This window comes from Miscanthus floridulus, chromosome 2 (assembly GCF_019320115.1).
Source record: "Miscanthus floridulus cultivar M001 chromosome 2, ASM1932011v1, whole genome shotgun sequence".
Taxonomy (NCBI): Eukaryota; Viridiplantae; Streptophyta; class Magnoliopsida; order Poales; family Poaceae; genus Miscanthus; species Miscanthus floridulus.
The window spans coordinates 147,053,615-147,081,280 of NC_089581.1; the positions used below are offsets into that span (position 1 = coordinate 147,053,615).

General features: G+C 42.7%; 1 protein-coding gene across 1 annotated transcript; it reads right to left on the minus strand.

Annotated features, from left to right (window-relative positions):
- Positions 1–17,269: 17,269 nt before the first annotated feature.
- LOC136540015 (small ribosomal subunit protein bS1c-like) lies at positions 17,270–21,852 on the minus strand. The gene is made up of 7 exons (XM_066532001.1): positions 21,520–21,852; positions 19,509–19,784; positions 18,572–18,652; positions 18,131–18,412; positions 17,940–18,050; positions 17,766–17,852; positions 17,270–17,635 (listed from the first exon to the last, which is right to left on the minus strand). Exons 1-7 carry the CDS (start codon positions 21,796–21,798, stop codon positions 17,549–17,551), a joined length of 1,203 nt encoding a protein of 400 aa, XP_066388098.1. The 5' UTR covers positions 21,799–21,852; the 3' UTR covers positions 17,270–17,548.
- Positions 21,853–27,666: the final 5,814 nt, after the last annotated feature.

Consider the following 27,666-nt stretch of genomic DNA (forward strand, 5'->3'; position numbering starts at 1 on the left):
TTTTATCATATGTATGCATAAATTTAGGGGGAGCTTAGTCTATATAATGTGATAGTCAAGTTTTGTGACCTATTCCATGCTAATCAAATCCTTCATTTGGTTCACAAAGTTTGACCCTCCCTTGTGCTTCTAATGTATTCCTTTTTGGGTGTTTGATGCCAAAGGGGGAGAATTTTAAGGACCAAAGACAAGCATTTAGTTACAAGTAGTAATGGTCCGAGAAAGGGAGGGACGTAAATTATGGGTTAGTCTAAGTAAGAATTTTTTTTAAAGCTAGGCTTTAATCCATAATATCACATGGGGACATTTGCAAGGGCAAGACAAGCTTTTAAGTAAAGTTTTAACTGGTATCTATCAATTAGTATCATATAACCTTGCCCTTCGCATTGCATCCTAGCAAGTAGGTAGTTTCTAACTTCCAAATTCTTATTATTTGCTTGCTTTGGTCGTGTTGGCATCAATCACCAAAAAGGGGGAGATTGTAAGGAAAATGGACCCTTGGACCATTTACTTTGGATTTTGGTGATTTGATGACCAACACAACCAAATTGGACTAATGAATTTGCAAGTGTTTATTTTCTAGTTCAATAGGGTGCAAGACGTAACTTGGACAAAGGCGACGTGGTGATTCGATGATCAACACCTCAAGCAAGACTTTAGGAGCACAAGAGAAGACCCAAGAGATCAAGCAAAGTCCAAGCATGAAGATTGGAACCAAGCCGTATGCAAGATCGCGAAGAAATGAGCTCACTGTGGTGACCGGATGCAGGACCGGATGCTGGACAAGCAACCGGACGCTGCGACCGTACGCTGGGCAAGTGGCTCGGTAGACAGGCGACCGGACACTGGACCGGACGCTGGCGGCAACCGACCGGACGCAGGACTTTAGGAGCACAAGAGAAGACCCAAGAGATCAAGCAAAGTCCAAGCATGAAGATTGGAACCAAGCCGTATGCAAGATCGCGAAGAAATGAGCTCACTATGGTGACCGGATGTAGGACCGGACGCTGGACAAGCAACCGGACGATGCGACCGGACGCTGGGCAAGTGGCTCGGCAGACAGGCGACCGGACACTGGACCGGACGCTGGCGGCAACCGACCGGACACAGGACAGCAGCGTCTGATCGAGTACAGAGAGGTTCCAGAGCGGCAAATCTATGACCGGACGCGTCCGGTGTCAGGCGACCGGACGCTGGCCAGCGTCCGATCAGTATATTGCTGGCTCAATGGTCGGGACGATCGGACACGTCCGGTCAGGACGATTCAGCGTCCAGTCAGTAGCAGTTGCGCGGGAATTCGACCACAACGGCTACTTTCTCAGTGGGGCTTATAAATACAACCCCCAACCGGCCATTTGAGGAGTGTGGAGCTGAGGAAACATACCAAGGGTGTTGATACACCATTTTAGTGATCTCCACTTGCATAGAGCTTAGTGATTCACTAGGTGATTAGCGTAGGTGCTTTGCGAAGTGCTTAGGTTGATTAGACCATCGCTCATGCGCTTGCTCTAGGTTTAGGCCTAGTGTTTAGTGAGGTTTGCATACCTCTTACCACTCGGTGCTTGCGCGCACCATTGTTGTACATCAGAGGGGCTTGAAGTCTTGCGAGATCACACCAACCGTGTTTGTGGTGTGGCCGCCACCGTGTACCGGAGGGAACAAGGCCCGCGGAGTTTCGGCCGGAAGCTTGATAGTGAAGACGGCGGGGAGCATCCGGGAGAGGCTTGTCGAGAGGCACGTTGGAGACCCACTTGCGCGTGGGGAAGGCCCGAGGCTATCCACGGAGTTACCCGACCGGGAGCTTGGCCCTTGCAAGGGATTCCTTGCGAGGGGCTCCAACGAGGACTAGGGGGAAGCTTGCGTGCTTCTCGATACCTTGGTAGAAATACCGGAGTCATCGACGGGAGTTTGCATATCTCTACCTTGCTCTTTAGCTTCCGCATTTATATTGATTACTTTACTATGTTTGCGGTAGAGATAGCAACACACTAGCAAAACCATAGTTGCACATCTAGATAGTTTATCTATTGCATAGGTTTTGCTAGGGTTAGAAAAAGAGGCCATAGTTTTAGAATTTAGATTTTTAAGTTGCCTAATTCACCCCCCCCCCCTCTTAGGCGTCACGGTCCCTTCATAGTGTTAAACGCTCTAGAAACCTTTAAACTTTGTCAGTTAAGATTTCCCCTTCAAACAAGCTAGGCACTTAAATAAGGCTTATGCTAGATTCTATCACTAGTACAGATACAGAAATGATTTTTACAAATGTTACTATCCTTGAGGTGGCACGTCTTGCAGGAGTTCATTTTATAGATATAGTTTTTATTTTTTATAGATATATCTGGTGGTGTAAAAGCTAGATGGCTGCCCCGAGAGACAACATGGATGAAAAAATGATGAATATTATCAACACCGACACTCAATTTGCCGATAGTGACCAGCAGGATGTAGATGACGGGAGTCAATACCTGGCTCTTGAAGATAACCAAGAAAATATTGTGCAAGAAAATACAGGCGAGGTATATATATTTATATATATATTTGAATATTATATATATATATTTGAATATTATATATATATATATTTGAATATCTATCATCTATTATACGTAGCCCTCTGGATCGACGACAACAATGGTGAAAAGCAAAAAAATTCAAGGCCCAAAAAAGCCATTGGAGGGGCGCTACATAATATCAGAATTCAATATCGAGACAGGCGAACCACTTGGTCCACATGCAAGGAAATTCGTGCAACACTGTGGGTGCCTTGTAAGGGACAGACTTCCGATCAGTGCCCATGAATGGAAGCAAAAGATCAACGAGCCTCATGTTAGTTTTGTCTCTGATCTTGATAAGAATTTAATTTGGGATGATATTCTTCAACATTTCACGTTGCAAGCGGATGATTATGATGCTATCAACGATGATGAATTGAAGGAACTAGTTCGAAAGTGGGCTATGAAGAAGATGGCCACATAATTTCAGACTTGGAAGAAATCCCTATACACGAAATACGTCAAGAAGAACGTAACGCCCAATTTCAATACTAGTGGCCCGCTCGCGAAGTTGAGGCCCTACTAGAATGATTTTGTATAGTACAAGACATCGGAAGAGGGTGAGGAACGGATGAGAAGGAACCAAGAGAATGCCCGACATAAGGTATACCACCATGGCATGGGATCTGGTGGCTACGCGACTGCCATTCTCAAGTGAGAAAAAATGGAAGTGGACATTCTGGCCAAGGGTATCACACCAGAATCACTCAATTGGCCCAAACGCATGAAGAATTGGTTTTTCGCTCATGGGGAAAGACTGGACCTAGAGACCGGGAAGCTGGTTCATGGCTCAAAACTCAAAAGAGCAACACAAAGATTATATTATGCTCTACAAGCTAAAACTATTGGTGTGTTTAGGCCCAATAGAGAGAAGGATGAACTGACGTATGCCCTCGGGACCGCTGAACACAGTGGCCGAACGAGAGGTTTAGGACGGAATATTTCTTGGGAGCATGGTTTTCCTGACGACAGAGATACCTATAGAAGCCAGCAGAGAAGGAAGGATGAGGATACAGCGCGGATCAGCATGTTGGAGGAATTGGTTCGTGAGTCACGGGAGACGTTGCTTCAAGCACAAGAGCGCGAAAAAGACATGCAAGCTAGAATGCAGGACGAAATCATAAAGCAAGTGCAAATAGCAATGAGTGCCCAGAGGCAGGCATCAGATCCAGGAATGAACATTAATATTAGCCCCCTGATCAGTTGAAAAGCAGCTGCGCTTCCATGGAGTTGCCAAATCAAGATGACGCAATGCTACGTTTCCCCGTGGATGACATCACTGCACCGTTTACATCATGTGAGCTACATATTCCAAAAGAGAATGCCACAATCATGGTGGCTCTCGATGTTTTTTCTCCTCCAGATCCTACCAAGACACCAAGAATCCATGGGGCAATAATACCACCTGGATATGTTAGTGTCTCAGTGGATAGAGTTAACAAAGGTTTTAGTGACCCGCCTCTTGACATTCCAGGAGGTGATGGGGAGAAGACTCTAGGAGAAGCAGAGAAAACATTCATACTATGGCGCAAGCGCTACATCATTATTCCTGGGGTCTCTAGTCCACCGCCACTTCCTCAACTGCCAGACAATAGGTGTGGACAAAAGTGAACGAAACAATTTTTTCATAAACTTTCTATTGACATGCATGATTAATAATAACAATTTCTTATACCTAATTATTCTTTTTGTAATCATACAGCAGGGCCTCCGCCAACCTAAGTCCAATTATTCAATCTCCAGATCATCATAGTGCTCCGGGCAATCAGGTGGCAACGCCGCCACCGCCGCCACCTCCAAGGAGGTCTCCAACGCCTCCAAGGAGGTCTCCAACGCCTCCAAGGGCTGCCCCGCCTCCCTTGATGACTAAGAGGAAGCCAACTCCTAAGAGGTCCGCCCCGCAAACAAAGTCGTTGTCCCACCAGCCGGCAAAGAAGAAAGCCTTATCTAATCCAGTTATTCCTCAAAAACTGTCTTTCGAGAAAAGTGAAAATGAATTAAAAGCTGCAGTAAAAAAAGATGTGGACAGTTTCTTCGAAAAAGTAAAAAAGCAACGAGAAGAGAGGGAGAACCCGGAGAAATCATACTTCTACCTACCTCCAGATCTTCTAAGAAAGAAGGTGGACCAGAAAAAGCGGGAATCTCAAAAGACCTGGCCAAAATCGGACTACGACCGCTCTCTCACCAAGTCATTTGAGGCGACGCAGAAAAAGACTAGACCAGGGAAAGGTGTTGCACAACTCGGACAACAATCACAACAATCAGTCCCCCCTCTTGTCGTTCATAATGAATATGGTTTGAACTTAGACTTAGACGTCGATTTTGAGGAGCTGGCTCGGTTTTACGAGGAAACTGGTTTGGACCTTGCCCAAGTGCTCGCTGAAGGACCATCTGCTCCGAAAGTGGATCATTGAAAGAAATTTGAACGTGGAAAGAGTCTATACAACCCTGAGGCCTTAGGTGAACTGGGTACGCAAATGTACCTGCTAAACAAGTGGTACATGGCGGCGTGTGAATGGGGAGAGGCCTTTGTTACTGTCAGAGTTAGAAACCAACATTACTTCCGTGGCGATGACGTTATATATGTCGAGTTTGAAGAATTACACCAACTATGCCACCTGGACTCTCTCGACAAAAGTCTCATTAGCTGCTATTGTCTGTAAGTGTGATTATTTTCTACTATTAAAGTGTGTATATATAAAGCTACATGTATATATATACATTATATATCCTCACACTATATTTTTATATATGCAGATATGAGATGACAGAACTTAGAAAGAGAAAGGATAATGATGTTGGTTTCGTTGATCCAAATATCGTATTCAAACACCCTAATCCACCGCCTCAATGGAAAGCTGAACTCGAGAAAAATCTCATGAGGTTCTTAGTGAACCAACAAAAGAAGGACATACTCTTCCCCTACAACTTCAAGTGAGTGTTAAATAATTAATGTCAATCATATGGACATTTGTTCAATTATTTGCTTACTAGCTAAGCTATCTCCCATATATATACATATATGTTGACTCTAGTTAATGTCGATCATATTTGTGTATAAAAACATATGCAGCAATCACTGGATATTGATGGTCATCGATATGGCCAATAGTCGGTTGAGAATCTTAGACTCGTTAAGAAAAGAGCAAACAGAGTACCAAGACATGATAGATATTATCCAAGGGTAATATGGTCTCTCTAGCAACTATATATACCCCGATCTCTTAACTGCAACAATTATTAAAGACCAAATTAATGTTTTATTTTATTGGACGCAGTGTTTGGAAAAGTTTCATTGAGAATCACCACATGAAACATTGCAAAACGCCACCGGATGTAATCGCACACAAAGTAAGTACTATCTACATTTATATATATATATATATAATTCAATTAACACCATGCATGCTTTCAATTCACCGGATCTTTTTTCTCGTAAAAGTGGGTTCTGAGGCAAGAACAGGGGAACAACTACTGCGGATACTATGTTTGCGAGTTTATCGGGGCGTACACAAAAAGAACTCCTGAAGAGATCCTCAAAGTATGTTATATAAATATATTCATATATTCACAATTTCTTTTGTTGCTCATATATATAAGTAATCAAGTGACCAACACACACACACACACACACACACACATATATATATATATATATATATATATATATTAATACTTTTTCTTTAACTTTTATTGAAGACTCTATGGTTGAAGGAAAAAGTCATACGACGTGACCAACTGAAAACAATTCAAGAGACCATAGCAGGATTTCTTAATGACCAGGTCCTCAACCCCGCCGGCGAGTTCTACAATGACGTCAACGAAACATGGAAGCCAAACTAGATGGAGTGATTTTGTTATCCCAAGGATATGATAGAATATACAATGCAACCTTTATTTGTAATATATATATATATATATATATATATATATATATATATATATATACATATTATATGTACATAAAATAACGTACAATATATGTATATGCATGTAATATATACGTTAGTTTCATACTTTAGTTTGTACAAAATGTTCGAACATTATAAGCGTGTAGAATACATATATTATTAGCAGCGTAGAATGCGTATTCAAAAACCTATTCGAAAACCAAAACGAATCATCAATTGAAAATAGAAACAAAAAGAAAGAAAAAAAAAGGAAACCTTTAGTCCTGGTTGGTAATACCAACCGGGACTAAAGGGCCGCCCCACGTGGCCAGGCCGGGAGGCCCTTTAGTCCCGGGCGCGAAACCGGGACTAAAGGAGGGGGACCTTTAGTCCCGATTTCGTACTCCCGATTCTAAAACCGGGACTGAAGGCGGTTGAGAACCGGGAGTACAGCCCGTTTCTCCACTAGTGGCTGGTACCAATCTGAGATGATTTTTTTTCAAAACAAATTTGTATGGAAAGGTCTACTAAACGCGGCAAACTTAGAAAGTACTGGACAGTTTGTATGCTGCAAGTGTGATTAAAGAACCCCAATTGGGACATATGTTTGTGGCAGTAGTGACCATCAAGGACCGTACAATATTACAATACGGTGTGAACAACAATCATACATGATGACAAGTCAGCACAATATAATATATAGAATAATAATGGAATCAAAGAGATGGCTATTAACATAGTGACAAAAAGTTGTATGAAGGTCTTCCGATCCCTTAATATATATATGTCTTCGATGAACTCTTTAATTGACATTATATATTGAATAATTCACCACCAAACAAAATGATGTATGTATATATAAGTACTATAACACACACATCAGTTAACTTTTATTAGTTCCAGCTGAATATGACAGAGATATATATAGTTCATCACTAAAGCCCGTGCGGCACGATAATCCGCATCATTACACACGCACACGGAATTGAATTCTAGTGGTATGCATCATAATTAGAGTTACCAAATGCACAGTAGATTTCTTCTTATTATGCTATATATATAGGCAAGTGTGGGTTTCCCCTAACCTGGTGAACTAACTGAATTAAAATAGATCGGGGCCATAATGTAACCATGGCATAGGAAAAGGATATCACCAACCTATATATATATATACACAAAGTTGCACTGCGCTCGTTGTCAAGCTTGATGATCGTCATTCTATCCGCATAACTGAAAATTACAGCCTTTTAAGGAAATTTACCAACTACCAAAGGATATTTTGCGTCCTCCTACAAGGTAACCGATATCATATTTTTTTTTATAGGCGTCAATGTCAGCGTAGAAATTAAAGTAATGATCCATGTTGCTCGGTAGTACTAGTAGTTTTCACCCCCAACCTCTAATTGATCCCCTATCATGATCACCTCATCTAGCTATTAGCTCCTTGTTAATATATTCTAGTTAGAGCTTTAGTAGATGCTATGCATGCTAATGCTCCTTAATAGTTTAGGGCTCACAGTGCATATAGGCTAATGCTTGCCACGCCATTGCCGAGTACTTCATCTGTTTCTTATTAGTAGTACGATCTGTCTCTAAAATATTGCTGCAAAGTGCATGCAATATGCCCAAGTAGGAGCAGTATGCATGACTGCAATTGGCTACTATGGTCCCTACTCTCGCCTCAGATTAAGTGATCACTGATGAAGCAATACGAGTAATTATATGATTATGTGTGACTGAGTCTATGAGTTCTAGAAGCGCACTGTTCTCATGGTGCGCGCGCGTGCAGCAGACGGACAACGACGATCAAAGCAGCCTCGTCGAACGCGTGAGCACTCGCCCGCGCGCGCGCGCGGGGCTCGCTCGCCGGCCGAGACGCCGGCGGCGGCGGCGGCGGCTACGCGTGTGGACGTTTCTTTACTCAGCTTTTTGAACATGCATGTCAAAGGGCACCTTCCGACGAGTCACTGGCAAGTGGAGCCCATGATGAAAACTGAAGAGGGTCCACTTGGCAGCCACGCGTGCATATAAAACTTATCAGCTTTGTTGGCAGCTCTATATAGCATATATCATATTTTTAATTGACTTTTGCTATTTACCTGTTGGCATATTTTTTTTTGGTACTAAATCTGTCAGATTTCCATACGTTTGATTTTGCTACAACTGTTTACTATGTCGCATGTATAAAAAATCTGACAAAATTGACCACATAAAATCTGTCGACAGATAACTAGACACCTCCTTTTTAATTACCTTTTAATTTTCTTAGTTTATTTACAGCGAAGAAGTGTGTCATCATAAGTTAAAGAAATTGAATGTGGGACAAACTCACTACGTGGCTAATACTAAGGAATTGTGGCATGCCATAGCAAGTCTATAACCACTACCTCAAGTCCCAAAATAGTCTTCGTCTCGTGTTTTGAGGAGTCAACCGATCTCAACTTTGATTAAGTTTACAGAAAATACTATCTAACATTTGTATCTCCATATGTTTAGTATGAAAATATATGATGTGATTAATCTAATGATGTCTATCTCGTATAACAAATACTAATATTTTTAGTATTTATTTGATCAAAGTTGAGATTGTTTGACTTCTCCGAATGTGAGATAGAGACTTATTTTGAGACGAAGGGAGTAATTAACTAAGTATATGCTTAATAAAAAAACACAGATATGCCATGAGAAGGCTAAAATGTACTCCCTCCATCCCAAAATAAGTGATGTTTTAGGTTTGTCGTAAGTCAAACTATTTTAAGTTTGACCAAATTTAAAGGAAAGAACATCAATATTTATATCACCAAATAGATAGAATATAAAAATATATTTCATGATAAATCTAATAATACCTATTTGGTATCATAACATTAGTATTTTTTATAAATTTTGTCAAACTTAAAATGGTTTGACTTAGGACAAACCTAAAACATCACTTATTTTGTGATAGATTGAGTAAAATTCAGCCGTGTCAACAATCGAAGTGATAAAATACTACTCCACAACTGGTCCACATATAGTATATAGTACAAATACAACTAAGTGAGACCCCACATGCATGCATTTAGACTTACCCGGCAGCTTTTCCTGGTCTCGGATATTATTCAAATTTCAGCGTACGACGCATGCATGAACTCTCCACTGATTATGCGCGTAATGCAGAATCAACGACGGCTAATTCAGCGTGGTCGCTGCTAATTGCTCGCTAGCTAGCTGATCAGAGCCGAAGCGTATTTGACTCGACCTGCTTTAAGTATACTGCCACTAGGCACTAACGGCGCTAATCTTTAGACCTTAGAACTCGATTGTGCAGAGAGCGTCATGGACGAACTACTCGACCCTCTGGTTTTAATATACTCGTCTCGTCTCGTCGGCGTCGTCGCACGTACTACCGACCTGACGCAACTTTCGGACCGGACGCCGGGCCCGCAGCTTGGACCGGCAGGCAGACCCTGGTGATCTGGTCGATCCATCATCATCGATGGGATGGGATGGCCCGCGGCCGATGGAGACCAGTGGTCAAACGGGAGCGATTATCCAAAGGCCGAGAGGGTCAAAACTAAATAATGCCATGTTGGGGGTATTGTCGTCGAGACAAATGTTAGGGCTGCACGTGGGGCCCACAGTGAACACTGGCACAGGGGCAGGGGCGACGTGCTGACGACTTTGGGAGGAACGGGCAGTACGTGTTAGGTGCCAGCCAGCGGCTGATGCATGGCATGGTGCAAATTAAAGTACAAAACGCCGCTGAAAACTTTAATTTGGTGTTTGATTTGATGCTCAATCATGCGCCGGTTTGGAGTTCTTTCCGGTGTGTGTTGTATCAATGCATGCAACTGGGGTCTACAAAAACGGAGACATGTTGGAAGCATGCATGCGCTTCTAGAAGACAACACGTAAGAATTCTGCAAAATAATCAGAATCAACAGCCTCCTCAGTCCTCAGTTCAATCCTATAGTATAGTAGCCTTCAGGTCTTCAGCCTTTCGTTTTGTCCTGCGGATATTATTATTTTTTCACTTTGGAGAAAATACCGCCGGAAAAAAAAAAGTGGACTCGTAAATATGCCGCGTCTGTTTACCATGCTAATACTAGTAGCCTTAGGACTTGTTTAGATGCGCTTAATCCACGTGTGTTGAAGTGAATTGGAGTGGAATTGAACTCAATTCCATTCCAATTCACCCCAACACACGTCGATTGAGGTGGATACACATGCATCCAAACAAGGCCTTAGGTGCACATAATCCCACAATATTTATGTTTCAATGTTACTCCATCGGTTTATTTCATAAAGGCTAGAGTTATAATTTTATCCTAAGTCAAATTTGTATATCTAAATTTTTACAAGCTCATACATAGTAATTAAAACAACATCTGGCGAGTTCCATATTATGAAAGTATTTCTCATGACAAATCTAAAAACATAAATCTTATGATGTTAAATTGTATGGATTTCTACAAATTGTTGGTCCAAGACAAAAAAAAGTTTGCTTTTGTACAAAACTAAAACAACAGTCTTTCTAAAGAGGAGTAATTTGGAACAGGTCAAGCTCATCATCATAATATTGGTGTAATAATGGCCATTAACTCAAACATAAATGTTACTCCTTCTGTCCTTGAATAAATAGATTCCTAACTCACTAATTTGTCTACGAATAACTAAATCCCTAGGAGGTTAAATGGTCCACCAGCCTATTTATTTTTCTCGAAGCCTCACATTTATTGTACCCCCTCCCATCTCTCAATCTAGTGTTGAGTTTTTGCAGTTGAAATTTGCGTAGTAAATGCTATAATTAGTGTGCTATTGGAACAAACACTGATCATTGTGTAACTACTCCAGTTAATGAAGGGTAGTATGGTTTTTTTTATCTATCATAGTAATCTTTTTTTTTCTCGATCACGGAAAATGTTTGCGCGTCTTTGTATTAAGATAGAGAAAAAGTTTAATACAACACGCCTTATCGACGCCCTAGGGGGTCAGAAGACTTTTACATGGACACTCAGACCCACCCTAGTGTACTGAAATCTATATTGTCCTAAACTATCATACTAATTTGTCCTAAACTTGCTATGAATCTATTTATTTAGGGACAAAAAGGGTACTATTAAATGCATTCACTTAGTTTTCTTTACCATTAATATAGTAATAAAAGCTTTTAGGTTTAATAAACATGCTAGAAAATTACTACCATGGTCAAATTTGAGACCATGTAGGTATGACATGGACATCCTCATGTACTAGTACAGATTTACCCGTTGAATATATATCAAGGATTTCGTTGAAACTGATTGATGTCCATTTTTTGGACTGAAGCAGTAGAGAACGTTTACAGGTTGAATACTTGAAGAATACATATCCAATGATTTCGTTGAAAATGATTTGACTCGTGACATATTTCTTTTGTTTTCTGAGTTGAGACAAAACCTAGTTGATACATCAGGCTGACTATTCCTCTCTTAATAAGGTCGATCAAAGTACACCAAAGAAGAGAAAAGGTAAAAAATTCTAGAAGTATCAAGATACAAAGACACGATCTATTTTATGGCTAGTAAAACACTAGCGAGCGACATTATTAGCCGCAATTCAGTTGATTAGTGGGTCGGAGTGAATTCTATTAGCTCAGCTCGCTTGGGTGAGGTGATCATGATTTGACTGGAGATCGTATATCCCCGGCCCAAATTAGTCCCAACTGCTGCTTGCGTCGCTCTGGTCAAACTCGACAGTGCATACAACAAGCTACGATAACTGACAGCGCACACCCTAGACCCTGAAACAGACGTGCCCAAGCGACTAAAAACAACTCTAGGAAGAAAGCCCTAAATTGTCTATATTATATTGTGGTTGAGGCAGGTTGCATTGCCAAGTTGTATTGTCTGGCCATCTTTGTTTTAGCTTTTGCCTATATTATGTGGATTGCATATTGTTACAATTTGTAAGCTAGTGGGAGGTTAGATTATAACAATGTAGCCAGCTTTGGATTTGTTACAAACTGCAATCTAGCTAAATCGAATATATAGGACCTGAGTCCAGATTAAGGTTTTAAATCTCCAGTTATAGCCTCCACTATCTCCGGCTATAGCTGTTTGAGAAGGATTTAGCTAAGTTTTTTTTTCATGTACAAGTTAGCTCTTAGCTGCCGCTATAGCCAGATAGCCGGCTATAGCATGTTTTGGGACATAGAAAGCTAAATGGCTTAGCCGGCTATTTAAAACCTTGGTCCAGATTGAGCTAGTGCATACACAGTTCCATGAGGATGATTGGAGATGGATCTGGTAGCATAGATTCCACTAAGCAAATGACCACGCGAAGTGTAGATCGAACAAACATGCATGAACGAACGAACGAAGAAAAAATAATAATTAGCATATACCTTGATTCATGTCGCATCAATTATGCATAGCACTGACGATCGATGCTTCATATCAGAAATATCATCGATCACCCGCGCGTGTGGTCCCTAAAGTGCGATAAGCTCAACCTTGTGAGGTGCCCAATGCAACTGCATGCACGACGATCTTGCGGCAGGAACACGACCATCAGTCGTGCATCATCCTTCAATCACACAGCACTTGGATTCCAGCGGGCGGAGCTTAGCTAGTGTTCCTTGATCAAACTTCTGATACAGTGCAAATGCGATTTTATTTGAGCATGTATATATAGCTATCAAACAGTTAAGATCACTAATTAGATATGTCGAGCTTGCTTTACGAATAGTTCGTGTACGCGCCTTTTGTCGCGCAACATGTACAAATATCTGTAAAAGTGGCACTTCAATTGCCAGTACCCGTACAAGCAAATATCTCCAAGGAAAAAGGCGGCATACTGCATGTACAAATATCTTTTGATAAGTGGCACAGTAAACAGGATAAAAATGGGCAGCAGAACACTACCCCCAGTCCTAGCTATATAATAGCTAGGTAGCAGCTGTTTGTATCTGAATGCTTGAGCCGCCGCTGCCTTATCCGCTTACGCGAAATCCGGCCGGTTGCGGACACTCATGACACAATGGATCGAGCTCGGGTCATCACTAGCTATAGCTAATAGTAATACCATGGTTCAGTATCGGACAAGCTAAGCTAGCATGCATGCTATTCCAGTATTGCTATATGGATGCAAAGCCGCCAGCCGATTCGATCGATCGAGAAAGCTAGCTAGCCAGCGACTACTAGCATGCAGGTGCAGCAGATGGAACAGCAGAGACCGGGGACCTACACCTACTATAAAGCCAGCAGCAGGGCGCAGTGGAAGGAATATATTAACTCGGGATAAGAGACGCGTGTGAGTCGCCGTCGTCGATAGTCGCCTGGCCGGCCTCTCTGTACGTCTAGCTGCAGGAAAGCGCAGGCGACCGCGACCGCGCCTGCTTGGGCCGGCTGCCACGTACGCGTCAGTGCAGTTTCCGGCCCAGCGTCAGAAAAGATGGAGATTAAAAGCTCCCCATATCCAGATGCACCACCACCACTGGCACTACGAGTGTCAGTGTGTCACCATATATGGCTTGGCTGGAGCTAGCACGATTACTGGTATTCGACAATCTAGATAGCACTTGTTTGTTAGCGTACGTCCCTAGTGTTATGCTACTAGCTGCTACTACGTACTACTGTTGCCTATGGCTAAGAAGGCTACAAACCGCTTAATCTGGACGCCTGCGCTGCATAGTGGAGCGGCCAATGCAAAGTGCAGGCACACGGCTTGGGGAAGAAGAAGAAGACGACGAAGAAGAGGAAGAAGCGTGTCGACCGCCTTTGCGCAGTTTGCTCGTGTCACTCTCGTGCGCCATGCACTAGCTCTCGCGTGTGCGCGGCCACTATAGTTCACTACCTAGCCGGCCACTATAGTACTTTGTTCGCTTGTTGGTTTCAGTCAAGGCTTATGAGCCAGCCAACAGTGTTTTCCTCTCACGACAAACCAACATCAGCCGGGCTTATCAGCCCAGAAACCCACCAGCGAACAGGCAGAGTATCACACGGCCGGCCGATCGAGGTAGCTAGTTGCACACCGTACCTGCCCCTTTCCCGGCCCTCCACATTATATATCCGTGCACGCAGCGCACCGATAGTGCACGATATGATGCACTATCATCGCGGCACCATCGTCAGGTCAACGGGAGCTAGATGGCTAGAAAGGCGACACGGCACGATCAGAGAGGAACCTACAACTTGGCACGGTCGTCCATGTGCACAACGATCACCTCGGTCGATCGATCGGCCATTTGCATGCATGCATGCGCAGTGAACTCGATCGTGATCAACCTGCGCTGCTGTACGATCGAGCCAGTGTAGTATGGAGTAACGTCTAACATGTGTGGCTTGTGTCCGCGCGCGTACGTGTCATATCTACCGCCACAAGCAACGTGACAGCGGCCAGATGGATCGTGGTGCGCGCGCGCGGGCGGCGCGGCGTATATATGTCGTGTACCATCTACCGATCCGCCTGTGTATCTGTACCGGTCAGTGGAGGCAGAAATCCATCGACGGCGATGGGTCCGTCGCTGACGCGCCTGCCGTATGCTGTTTGACATTTGAGTTCAAAAGGCGAGAGATAGATCGTGCATCCATCCAGCGACGGAGCCAGCTAGCCCCCCCCCCCCACCCACCCCCCCCACCCACACACACACACACACACCGATCCTGGCGCGTGAAGCCCCCTAAGCTTTCTCTTAAAATTTTATGCATATATGTATTAGGTAGAAGAAACTAAGGTTAAGAGAAGATAAAAAAAGCCTCTATTTTTTTTGTTCAACCTCTCCTAAATTTTTTTCTAGCTTCGTCACTGCATCCATCACAAAAGCATCCAAAAAGAAGCCATTTCTCTTGCAGTGTGAGGACTTGGTAGACGTGTTGTTCAACTCGGCCTCATCAGGCTCTCACTCGACACGTACGTATATATACGCGTATAATAACCACGTGCCTGGGTGATGAGCCGGTTTAATTTACCTCTCCGGATCGAATTCGGCAGCGAGACTGACCACGGCGTCGCCTTTTGCCCTTTCCGAGCTTGAACTGCTAATCTACTAGTAGCACGTACCGTAACATGCATGCTCAACTCAATCTCAATTCTCAAATGGAGCAGGAAAGCAAAAGAGCGGTTCAGAAGTGGTCAGAGACGACTGTGGTATACTATATTTTAGTAGTCCTACTTGGAATGCAAATAAGACCGTGGTTATATATTTCATTGTAAACTTGTACAACGTGTGTATATGCCTTTAATCTGCATGGTGCATGTACTGTCATGTTATGCCATGCTACCTAATCCTCCTGAGTTGGCGGTCAACGTACACTCCATTTGTCGAATACTCTATTTTAAATTATAATTCGTTTGACTTTTTTAACCGACCGCTCGTTTTATCTAAAAAATTTGTGCAAACATAGTCAAATTTAAGTTATTCTTAAAGAACTTTTGTTAGTAAAGCAAACCATAATAAAAAAAGTAATATTTAGCATAAATTTTTAAATAAGACGAGTAGTCAAACTTAAAATAAAAAAAAGTCAAACAAACTATAATTTGGAACGATTTAGCACCGATTATTAAGCCAGCGATCGAGAGCAGAGCAGCAGACGAGCAGCGAGCTAGAGTAGGCAGGGACAGGCTAGATACCTCCCTTCCCTTCACTGCCGAGTCGTTACGTACATGAGATCTCAGCTGCTGCTGCCGGTGGACCGTGTGGTCCGTGGACGTGTGCAGCTTCATCAGCCGATCGATTCGATCGACAGCTACATTGCGGTGCAGAGCTCAAGATATACAGAGAGAAGATCGCTTTTGTTTCGTGGTGCCAAGCAACTAGTAGAATATAATGCAAGTTGCAGGCGACGGGATCGGAGGCTTATCCGGCCGGCCGGCCTGCGAATTCCAATCCGCACTCACGGCGGGCGGGGAGACTGATCGGCGGCGAGCCACCGGTCGACGTGCATGAACAGTAGGTCCACCTGAAGATACCATATACTGGGGAGAAAGCACTTAAAATCTGAAGCTGTACTCGATCGCTGGAACTGGATATGGCGCCGGATTTGCAGTGGGTACAAGGGTTCAGAAAATATGAACTACTGGAAAGGGACTGACACTAGCCTGCTGACTCTGCTGCCTTGCTAGTTTGGTAGCCGTTCAGGTCTCTCAGCAGACGCCTGCCTACGCGTGATTGAGGAGGATCAGCAGAGCTAATTGATTCAATGGATATAATCCCAGATTTTCTTCGCAATGTGAAAGCCTTTTCTCTGAAGAAAATTATTCAGAGTTGACATGCACTGGGATTGAAGAAATAAAGGGGCATTTGATATACGTTTGGTTTGGTATGTAAATATAGTGGAGGGCGCTATCAGTGAGACTAGTAAGGTTTGGCAGCTTGATATGTTTCAACAAAAGAGCAACGGGGGCACAGTTGTATTGTACGTACAAGCAAACTGTTTTAAAAACCGTTTCTCTTCTATCGAGTAGTGGCCATGAGGAGAAGCAGCTCTCCTGGCACAACTAACTTTCGTAAATACAAACACGGGTTTATCGATTGTCAAACTGCGAAGTATGCAAAAGTTGCTTTACTTCTCTTTGCCTTTTTGGCACTGTTTCGGTCAAACAGCTTGGACACTTCTATGGAAATCTGTGGTGCCACTGCCACTGTGCTGAAGGGGTTGTAGGCAACTCGAACAAGTTTTCGTTCCAACTTTTTTACGTGCCAAGTGTTGCACAACCACCCGCTCCACCACAGTGCACGCAAATTTTGCTTGGAACTTTGGCTTTCGTACGCTGATTTGCTGTTGACACGTCTTTTGCCTCGGTTTTGAGTGAAACGTGATGCAATTCATCAGAACACTTTGCGTGTCCCGTGCTGAATACGCATTAGATAAAATTACAAAATATACACTCATGGTCAAACTATACTTTGGGGTTCCTGCAAGAATCGGATAGCTTTTCACAAGGGACGCAAATTACATTTCTTTCCGGCGTCTTCAGAACCTTCCTACATTTCCAGATTGCCTACACACTGAGACAAGAATAACTGAAAGGGAGGAAACGAACTGAACAGAACATGCTTTTGCCATGCCTTCCCTCGAAGGAAAATAAGTATGATGAACTGCCATCACATATCTCAAATCCGGTGCACTTCGTCAACTGCCTCTATTCATCTGTGGGTTCAGAATCCTCTGGAGGTGCGTCCGACGACAATGGTCCTAAGATGCCCTCTGAACTGAGGGTCAATCCACTCTGTGAAGAGGTACAGCAGGACGATGGTTCGATTAGCTCAGCCACATGATTCATGATTTACACATAGTACAGTTGAATTTAGATGAAATGTGATTTGACAAGGTAGATTAACAAGGGGAGTTTGCAATACCTCTGGCTGGAATCTCAACATGTCAGCACGAGCCATTGCCTCTGCTTGAGCTATTCGCTGCCTGAATATCTGAGCCATCTCATCAGCCTGATTTGAGCAGAAGCAACAATATGTCAGTTTGTCACCTAAAATATATTCAGCACAAGAGAAAATGTTGTTTTTGTTTATTCTTGCCTTCTCAAAGACAAGCTTGGGATTACGGATCATGTCACCAGGTGTTGGCTCAAGCTTCTTTGTAGAAAGGCTGACTCGGCCTCTTTCACGGTCATGGCTCAGTATCATAACCTATAAGCGACAGAATGCATTAGTGTTAGCTCTGTTAAGTATGGATATGGCATAACAACCAAGAACCACAGCCACAATACCTTGAGGGTATCTCCTGGTTGCAGAACTGTTGAGATATCTGCAACACGGTCATGACTAATCTGGCTGACATGGAGAAGGCCATTGATTCCACCAATATCAATGAAGGCACCATAAGGCTTTAGGCTCTCAACGGTTCCCAAGACAACTGAGCCAATACCAAGCTGGGCCTGACTATCTGCCATTGCCTTGCGATTACTGAGAACAAGCCTGCCTTGTTCCTCATCAACCTCTACATACTTTAGAGGCAATTCTTTGTCAAGCAACTCTTCAGCAGTTGTTTTCTGATCAAGATCAAACAAAATGTTATCAAATAAGGAATTGTAAAGCTCCCCCAGCACGAAGCATCAAACATAAACTATGGTAGGTACATGAAAGGCACCTCATGCTTGGCAATTAAACATAGAATATGAGAAACTTCTGTGAAAAGGTCAAGAACCAACCGATGACACTTGCGAAAATGGAACGAATCCCTTAAGCCCTTCCACAAGAGCTACTACACCTCCTTTGTTTCCACCAATTACCTGTGAGCAAAATTGAATAAGGTTGAAGAAACTAAGATAACCCAGAAAGGGTGAACAATGTCATCAAGGTAGTCCCAACAGAGACCAGCCATATATAAAAGTTATACCAACACTATGGACAAATAGACAACACAGGAGCAAAGATATATAATTGAAGACAGATAACATGTTATCATAAACTGACTGATCCTAACTTCATAAGTTCAATAATTGTAGCACATTGAAAGTACAAAAAGGTAATGCGATTTATGGGAACTTGAGAAGTTATCACATGAACTATGACTACTAATTTGTCTACAATTGATAAGCAAGCAATGTGAAGTTAATATGAAAACAATGGAATCATAACTGACTGTATATTCAAAATTAATATGCAACGCAAGATATGTAACTGCAGTGGAATATAGATATAGGCCCTTTTAGTTTGGTCCTAAGTCAAACTTCTCTAACTTTGATCAAATTTATAGAAAAATGCTATAACATCTACAACAACAAAAGCAACTAATTTCATAAATCACTATGAAATATGTCTATAGAGGATTTATTTGGTCTTGTAGATGTTAATACGTTTTTATATAAATTGGTCAGTTTAGAGAAGTTTGACTTAGGACAAAAAATAAAACTACCTACATTTTGAAACACAGGGAGTTTTTTTTCCCTAAGGAACAATAGCTGCTGTTGTCAAGTAGACATTAAAAAGAGTAAAATCTTATCTGTTCAAGTTCAACACAAACAAGGGGAAACAGAACGCGATACTTAATAGATAATCCAGTTCTCAACAAGTCAGCAACAACAGCAAGTTTTTTAAGGACCATCAAAGGGAAATAGTATCTGTACAATTTCAATTTGTACTCACTTTACCCGTGACGACGACATCTTCGGCCTGTAGTTGCCGGCACCTTTCCCATGCAAGTTCTTGCTGAATTGCTTGCAAACTCAGAATCAAAGTTTCGTCACCATGGTTCTCATCAATTATCATGAATTCTTCTACTAACCCAGGGCGAATGCCTGCCTCTTCAACATTATCGATATCAAGAAGGCATGCCTCATCTAAGGGCAAAAAAGCAGTAGACTTCGATTGGATGTCGATATATGCACCATTTGAGGTAGTCATAAATACTGTTCCTTTAATCTGTAGATGACACAAGCATATAGGAATCTTTTAGATGCTAAGATTATGAAAATAGTGAAGCAAAATAAGATCTTATGTTGAAATGTGACCAGACCTAATGCCCTACAATGAATCAAGGTGCAAGAGCAAATAGTAGCAACAATAATACATCGAGAACGGTTGCTGCAGAACCACAAGTCCATAATGCCAGAGGAAAAATTCAGGGACTAATGCAAAGCCAGTGATGCCCAAACTATGATTACGTATGGCATTTAACTTTGTAATATATAATAGTTGGATGACCCATTTTTAAAATATAGACTTTATTATCATAAGAGGGGTATGAATAATTCAGTGATGCATCTATATGAAATGAAGTTTAGGGAAAACCAAAAGCAAAATCAGTTACGGAATACCATTTTTTTCTCAAACGCGAAGGAGAGCTATGTATCATTATGTGAAGAAGAAGAAGAAGAAGAAAGGTATAAGAAATCCATACAACAGCCACACACACACCACACATCCCAGAAAAATATATCATTACATTGGCGCTTTAGACTAAGACAAAAACAACCTTGACCTGGACCTGATACACTACAAATTTAGCCTTGGACCATTCAGGAGAGAGAACCCCTTATAACCCCCACCAAGCTCCAAAATTTGAGCTCGTCGCTGGCCAGAGACAAAATGCCAGCAAGGTTGGGCATTCCACCATCAAAGACGCATTGATTCAGGTGGTTCCACAGAGATCAGGCCCCTAGAATAATAATGGAATTCAGACCTTGGAGCACCGGGTTACAGAAAATCATTGTTCACTAGTCACACTACAGGGGCAGCAGCCCCCAAGTTTCCTCCAGAAGCTGACCAGGTTTAAGAGATAATTCTATGAGACATTATGTTAGTTTGTTTACTTAGGCATTAAGTTGTAGTTCAAATTAGTTCTACTTTAGGTTCTAATAGACATTGTGTTTGGGTCTACCTTATGTAAAGATAAATTAGTTTGACAAGGGAATGGGACAATTAAGAAACTACTAGTTAGCAATACATCAGTAAATCCATTCCTCTCTGCTGCCACATCAAACATGATAAATAGACTGGTGAGGTCTGGGCCCAGGACCTCACATCACCCACTACCATTAGCTTCAATGTTCTAAGGTAGCTTAGGGAGTGGAGGCTTGGCAAGTTAATCCGAGTTGTTCTTTACAGTTAAGTCTAACTGATTCTACAAGTTCACGTTTGGTCTTTGCCTCTTTGGTATAAGAATAATACTGGACTATTTTTTGCTTTAAAAATTTGACCAACAACTGAACTAAGGAGCAGTTAGTAGTGATATGTTATCCCAGTATGCTCCAACCAAGTACCACTAGGAACAGGTTGAGGGGAAAACATGACACGACAGCATTTGCCCACACCAAAAACCATAATTCATTACAGGAATAATGAGAAACATAGCATTATCCAAGTAAGTTCACCAAAAACCATAATTCATTACAGGAATAGTGAGAAACATAGCATTATCCAAGTAAGTTGAAATTCAACTCCGAAGACCAGCGATATTCTTACATTCCCTGCATTAAGTACCAGATCACATTCTGGGAGATTATAAACTAAAATATATGGCAAAGCGTTATAACTCTATTGACACCATCTAATTTCGAAGGATGAACAGCTTCCTATCCGCTCCACTTGCTACTATGGACTCCCACACCAAAAGAACAAGTAATGACAATAGAATAGGGGGGAAGCGAGGGATTACGAGCGAGCCGATCTCGGTGTCTATGTCGGTGGACTCGACCGCGGTGTCGAGGTCGTCGGGGGAGAAGGCGACGCCATCCATGGGCGCGGTGCGGCAGCGCTCGGAGGCGTCATCGAACAGCTGGCGCATCCGCTCCCGCTCCCGCTCGTCCTTGGTCAGCGCGTAGGTCCCGCAAACCAGCGCTGACGGAGGCCGCCTCTGCGCCGCGGGGCGACGGCGCGACGGGCCGGATAGAGGGGGGCACGGGAGGCCCGCGGCGTGCTGCGCCAGGGACGCCATCCTTCTCTCGCTTCTCTTCGGTGCGTTCGAGCGAGGAGGAAACGGGGATGGCAGTGTGTGTTGTGTTATCCGGTGGGGTTTAGGATAGGGAGGCGGAGACGGTTGGCTGGTTTTGGGCCAGGCCAGATCAGAAACGCTTCGCGGGCTTCGGCGTGTCGGGCTATGTTTCGTCACAAAACTGGTCAATTACACGCTTGCGAAAGGAAGCGGCGAAACTATTTTGAGTGCATTTATTCAACCATGATGATAAAATAAAATGTGATGCTCTACATGCCATCTTATGCATCTCCTTATTTTCTTATGGAATAAAGCTTACTCTCTCTTAGAAAACTGGATCGTCCCAACAGCAGTTTTCAGCTCATGCATACATTCGAGAAAAGACATTGTTACGAACCTAATTGCTTGCTTCACTCGATAGGAATATAATAGTCAACTAGTTAGGCTGTCTGCTGCATGAAGACCTATTTTAGGTGTTAGGAGAGACATAACCTAAATTTAAGTATCCTCTTTTCTAGAGATCTATTTGTACAAAAAGTTGTCTTTTGAGTTTTGTTGGAGAAAACCAAAAATAGATATTGAACCATTTGTCTATAATGCTACTCAAAGGACGAATAACTCTTATATTTTGGGTCACGATTGTTGGTATAAAGAGATTGGTAGATGGAAGAAATTCGAGCAGAGCTCGCCTCGAGCCAAAGCTCGCCGCCGCCGGGATTTCCGTCTGGTCGTTCGACGCCCGCTCTCGATGCAACTCGCTGCCCTTTTGTAGATGTTGCTTGGTACTTGTGGCCCATGGCCCATGTCCAGCCCGTTTGGTTATTGATTCCTAATAAATATGTTCATCCAACAATTTATAACATTATCTGTTAAAACCAGAGGTGGAACCAGGGGGGCCAGTAGGGGCCGTGCCCCCCCCCCCCCCCCCCCCACCCCACACACACAGTGAAACTTTGTTAAATATCATTATAAAGTTTATTAATTTACAGCAAAAAAATGTGACAATTCTTCTATTTTTAATCATAATATTGTGTCATCGTATTTGTCCAGCTCCTCTTAATCAAAATTACTGGTTCACCTCTAGTTAAAACAAATAGGTAATTCGGTAATTTCTAAACTTCAAAGCTAGCGAATTTCGAGGCAATCAAATAGGAGCAACATTATTTCTTTTGCTTTCTTATGGATGGGAGGGTGTCAGCCCGTTCCATTAGGCAGGCCACAGGCCTCGTTACCACGAACACATTGAACCACAAACTGGGCTATCGAGTCCCACTTTCGTATGAAAAGGCCCACTTTTCTTTTCTCAGCTTAAATCAACTTCGGGACAAAAACCAGCCCGACATTATTAGTGGGTAAATCCCGATCGCGAAAAAAAAACATTATTAGCGGGTGGGCTCGGGCCTTGGCTGTTTCCACCACGGCTTTACCTGATAGGAGCATCTTGATCGCTGTCCGTAGAAACGTGTTATCTCCAAGCAGGTAACGTCAATGAACAGTGACTGCAGTTCATCGATTGTTGTCGTCGACGAAAAACACCGCAAGCCCGGAGTAATAATAACCATAACCAAAAGTCAAAAAAACGCAGGCCGCAGGGAACGTGGGGTGAGGTGAACGAATGGTTCGCTGCCGTGCGCGCCAGAGTGCCGCGCGGCGCGCAGCTACAAATTCCCTGGTGGCTCTCTTTTTTTTTTTTTTTGAGCCTCCCTGGTGGCTCTCTTGCTTGACCGTTCCGTTAGCTGTGCTAGCTGCCGTGTCCCGACCGCGCGTACCGGCACGGGTTCAAACCGTCCATGCAACCACCAGTTATACCCGGAATTCGCCACGGAGAGCGACGCGAAAGGCCCCACAAACCGGCCATCGCCATACGACGCGGCACATTGCGTTCCACCAGTACGTCCGGGCGGGCCTCCCGCGACCGACGCGCGACGCCGACCATTCGCCGAGGTGTCCGCCCCCACGTCGAGCAGCGCGCGTATCGGTGCCCGGTCCGCCCGCCGGCCGCGAGAACGCGACATGCCTGTGTTGATCTCGATCCGTCGTGCGGGTCACCCGCCGAGCGGGAGAACTGGGAAAGGGACTGGCGTAATGGCGTTATCCAGATAAGACTGCGCGGCGTGTGCGCAGGGCATGCACTCGTCGCTTGCACGCGTCGCGCGTCGTTGCGACTTGCGCGCGGTGGCGGTGCACTGGGCTGACGGGCGTTCAGAAGTCGATACATACGGCATGCCACCGATCGAGGTGACTGGCGCTTATTGGCTAGTTTGAGATATAGCGACACTGAACTGCCATTTATCCATTACCTGCTGACGACTGCATCGAAAGCTCGCGAGACCTATGCAAGCTATTGGCTGACCGTTGAACGCCTTGAATTGATGTGCCGGTTAGTTTATAGCACAACACACCTCATCCATTAGGAAAGGACGACCATACCATACGTGCTTGCATGCTGACAGCCGATCCAGCAGTATCCGAATAATTAAACTATAGACACGCTGCTTGTGAGCATAGTGTAATTTTTAAGCGCAGCGGCTATTCGTAAATAAATAAACTCCGAGGAGGTCGAAGGCGGCATAGAAAGAGAGGGCTATTAGTACATTGTATAATGTGAATATTTATTAATTTAAAACAAAAAGGTTGCTCTCCACGTCCCAAAAATATAAAACTCACTTTTTGATAAGTTAATTAATCTTAAATTTAACTAATTCTATATAAAATGTACTAATATCTATAATACACAATAATCATTAGATTAATCTAGAATAAATTCTTATAATAAACATATTAGGATATATGTATCATACTATAAATAAATCTAACTAAAGTTGAAATCGGTTGATTCCTAAAAAGCAAAATTTAAATTCTTTTTTAACCGAAGAATAAAGTGATTTGGCAAGACGTACACGAGTCCACAACCCCTTTGAAGGACCGAGAAAGGCGATCAAGGGGGTGAATGAAATCCAATCAAAATTTCTACCAAAATAGCCGTTGTCCCAAACCCTCTAAAATACCAAATCTCACAAGTGAGAGGCCCTTGAGCCAACTAGTGACCGGCACAAAGCAACATCACCTAAACCAACTAGTGGTTTGATGGCTCGAAAAACTTCCTAGGCAACTCAGAAACCCTACAGAAGAAATGGATCAAAGAATGAACACTCGAGCACCGAAACACACCAAAATAGCAATCTTCACTGGAAACCAGCTGGGCTGGTTTTGCAACACGGCTAAGCCGACTTTGTAACACGGCTGGGCCGACTCTATAACATAACTCAGCCATTCCGACTTTTCAACACACGGCTAGGCCGGCTCTGCAGTTTGAATTTTTCCTCCAAAAGTCAAATTCAAAGAAAGCCAATTCGAAACGATTTCAAACTTGGCACAGAGGTAGAAGAGAAGGCTAGGAAGGTGTTCCCGGAAGATCAACTCCAAAAACCATGGGAAACACTGAGGATCTTGAATCTTCCAAACTAGATCGGGGTTTTCAAAACTTTGCTCAAAATCCCACAACATTGTGCTTGAGAGGAATCCGATCAAAAGACTTGGTAGATATCTTTCTCTAAGGTTCTTGCACGTTTATATCCATCCCAATTGGTCTCAAATCCACAGAATCCCAAAATCTAACGAAACAACAGAGAAGGGGGTTCGAGAGCGGAAAACCCAAATCGAAACAAGAATTCAAACGAGAACTCAGATCTTTCGAGGAATGATTGCTTTATTTCTTGCACCAACAAGATCAGGTTCTTATAGAGGAAAGATTAACAATACACATGTCGATTCTCTACACAGCGGATCTCAACAGCAAACTTAAGAATGGAAAACTAGAGATAGGAAAATCTAAGGGAGTCTTTCTACTAGGGCCCACATGCACCTGTCACTGTCCAACGACCCTTGATATCTATGCATATGTTCCCAGTAACTTAAGAAGACTGTCGGGTGTCCTTGGGGAACCCCGAATCATCCACGATTTCTGAGCAGGATCACATTACAGAGTCATTGTAGTATTACAACATTTATTCAAATATATACATCAGAGTAAAAACAGCGAAAGACTTACAATAACATAGTTTACAAACCATTTGTTTCAAACCATACAACTAAGTTCGATACTTATTACAAACCAAAGTAGTGGAGTGGCATTATAACAATATACGAAACACACAATTAAACTGTCCTGCCCAAGGACTACACATTTACTTCTCATCGTCAGATCGAACAATAGTCATGCAGCACGATCCAAAACAGATCTACTCATGAGGTATGGCTTAACCGAGATAAGAACCGAGATAACCGAGATAAGAACTGATAAACTCAGGAATGCAGGCTCAGGGATTCAAGGTATGGCTTTAGCAATAATCAAAGTTCTTTTGCGTAAAAGCTCTTTAACAAAATTCTTTATATCAACATTAAAAACTTCATCAAATCATATACAAAGCTGACACGATCCGTATTGAGATCGTGAAACTTCATATCCCACACCTTCACAACCTTATTCGAGTTCCAGTTATTAAACTACGATGATGAACAGAGAAGTGAGTCTCCATAACCGAGGAGCAACGACGATTCAAACCGATTATAACCCAGCTGGGAATTCCAGACCACACGACATATGCAGGTCCCTGACCTACATATTCCAACCTGCTCTTGGATCCTCTAAAACATGAACGGGTCCGCGCCACCCGAGAATACAGTACTCCACCAATCCAGCCCATTGCCACGTGGGTACACGCTATTCCCATCATCTCTCCACTCCCAGTGCGCGAGTAGCCATTCTCGTAATAGAATCGCCAAGACAAGGCTTACCGGAGTATGTGGTTAGTACTACAAAGTCTCACCTCATGCAGTTCAACAACGGACGGACCCTAATTGACACAGGCGGAAAGAACCCGCTCACAAGACCTCCACGTCTTGTGGCTCTCACATACCGAATCCGCCCGGTCTAGATTTATTACTTCATATTCTCATATCTCATGATAACATAAGTAACCAAAGATTCATTTGAAACTCGCAGGTGATAGGTAATCACCCGACTTTGATCTATCTAAGCATGGCTAAGCATAACTAGACATTTACGACGCAAAACTGGTAACAAGGTAGATACGGAAAAACAATGTTGGTAATGCATCAATTAGGCTTTTACTTAACTCTTAATCACTTAATGCAGTATAGAAAAGCAAAAGTGAAATTAATTTGTAAAACACAAGGTAGGGTTGTATGCATCTGGGGTTTGCCTTCATTGACGGAAAAGTCTGGTTCCTGCGACGTTCCACAAGTATTCGATCCGACCTCAACAAACGGATTAACCTCCTCCGCAACTTGATTAACTACCACGTGTTCACCTTCGTTCACTACACGTAGTAACAATGCCATGTTTAACATGATGTGGAATACGAAACATGATGCTCGATGATGGATGCAAAAATTAACAACTCGAATACAACTTTCCTTCGCGGTACAGTTGCAAATCAATCTAACTAAACCTTTTCGCAACACCTAAATCAATTGCCAAGAATTATTACCAACTAATGACATAAGGACATCACTCAATCAAAAATTCAATCAAAACCTAGATCATTAAAAGTTACTATTTGCTTTTATGAATTAATTGTTTAATTAAGAATTATGAAATAAATCAACTTGTTCTAATTGACCTCAAAATTTTTGTAAAGGTTTGTCACATGATAAGTAAGTGGCAAAACAAATTTCATAATTTTTGGACAATTAAATAAGCCTAGAAAAATCATGGAAATCCATTTATTAATAAATTGAGCAATTTTTATCACATTCAAAAGTACTGAAAAACAACATTTCATATTTTTATTAAATAATATACATCACAGAGAGGTCACACAAAAATTTTCATAATTTTTGGAGCTT

Bases quoted from the DNA above. Each gene is read 5' to 3' on its own strand.
- LOC136540015 (XM_066532001.1), bottom strand. From the start codon at position 21,798: ATGGCGTCCCTGGCGCAGCACGCCGCGGGCCTCCCGTGCCCCCCTCTA. The intron at 19,785-21,519 runs GTAATCCCTCGC...TGTCATCTACAG, and splicing joins ACACCGAGATCGGCTCGCTC to ATTAAAGGAACAGTATTTAT. The intron at 17,853-17,939 runs GCAAGAATAAAC...TGCTCAAATCAG, and splicing joins CCAAGCTTGTCTTTGAGAAG to GCTGATGAGATGGCTCAGAT.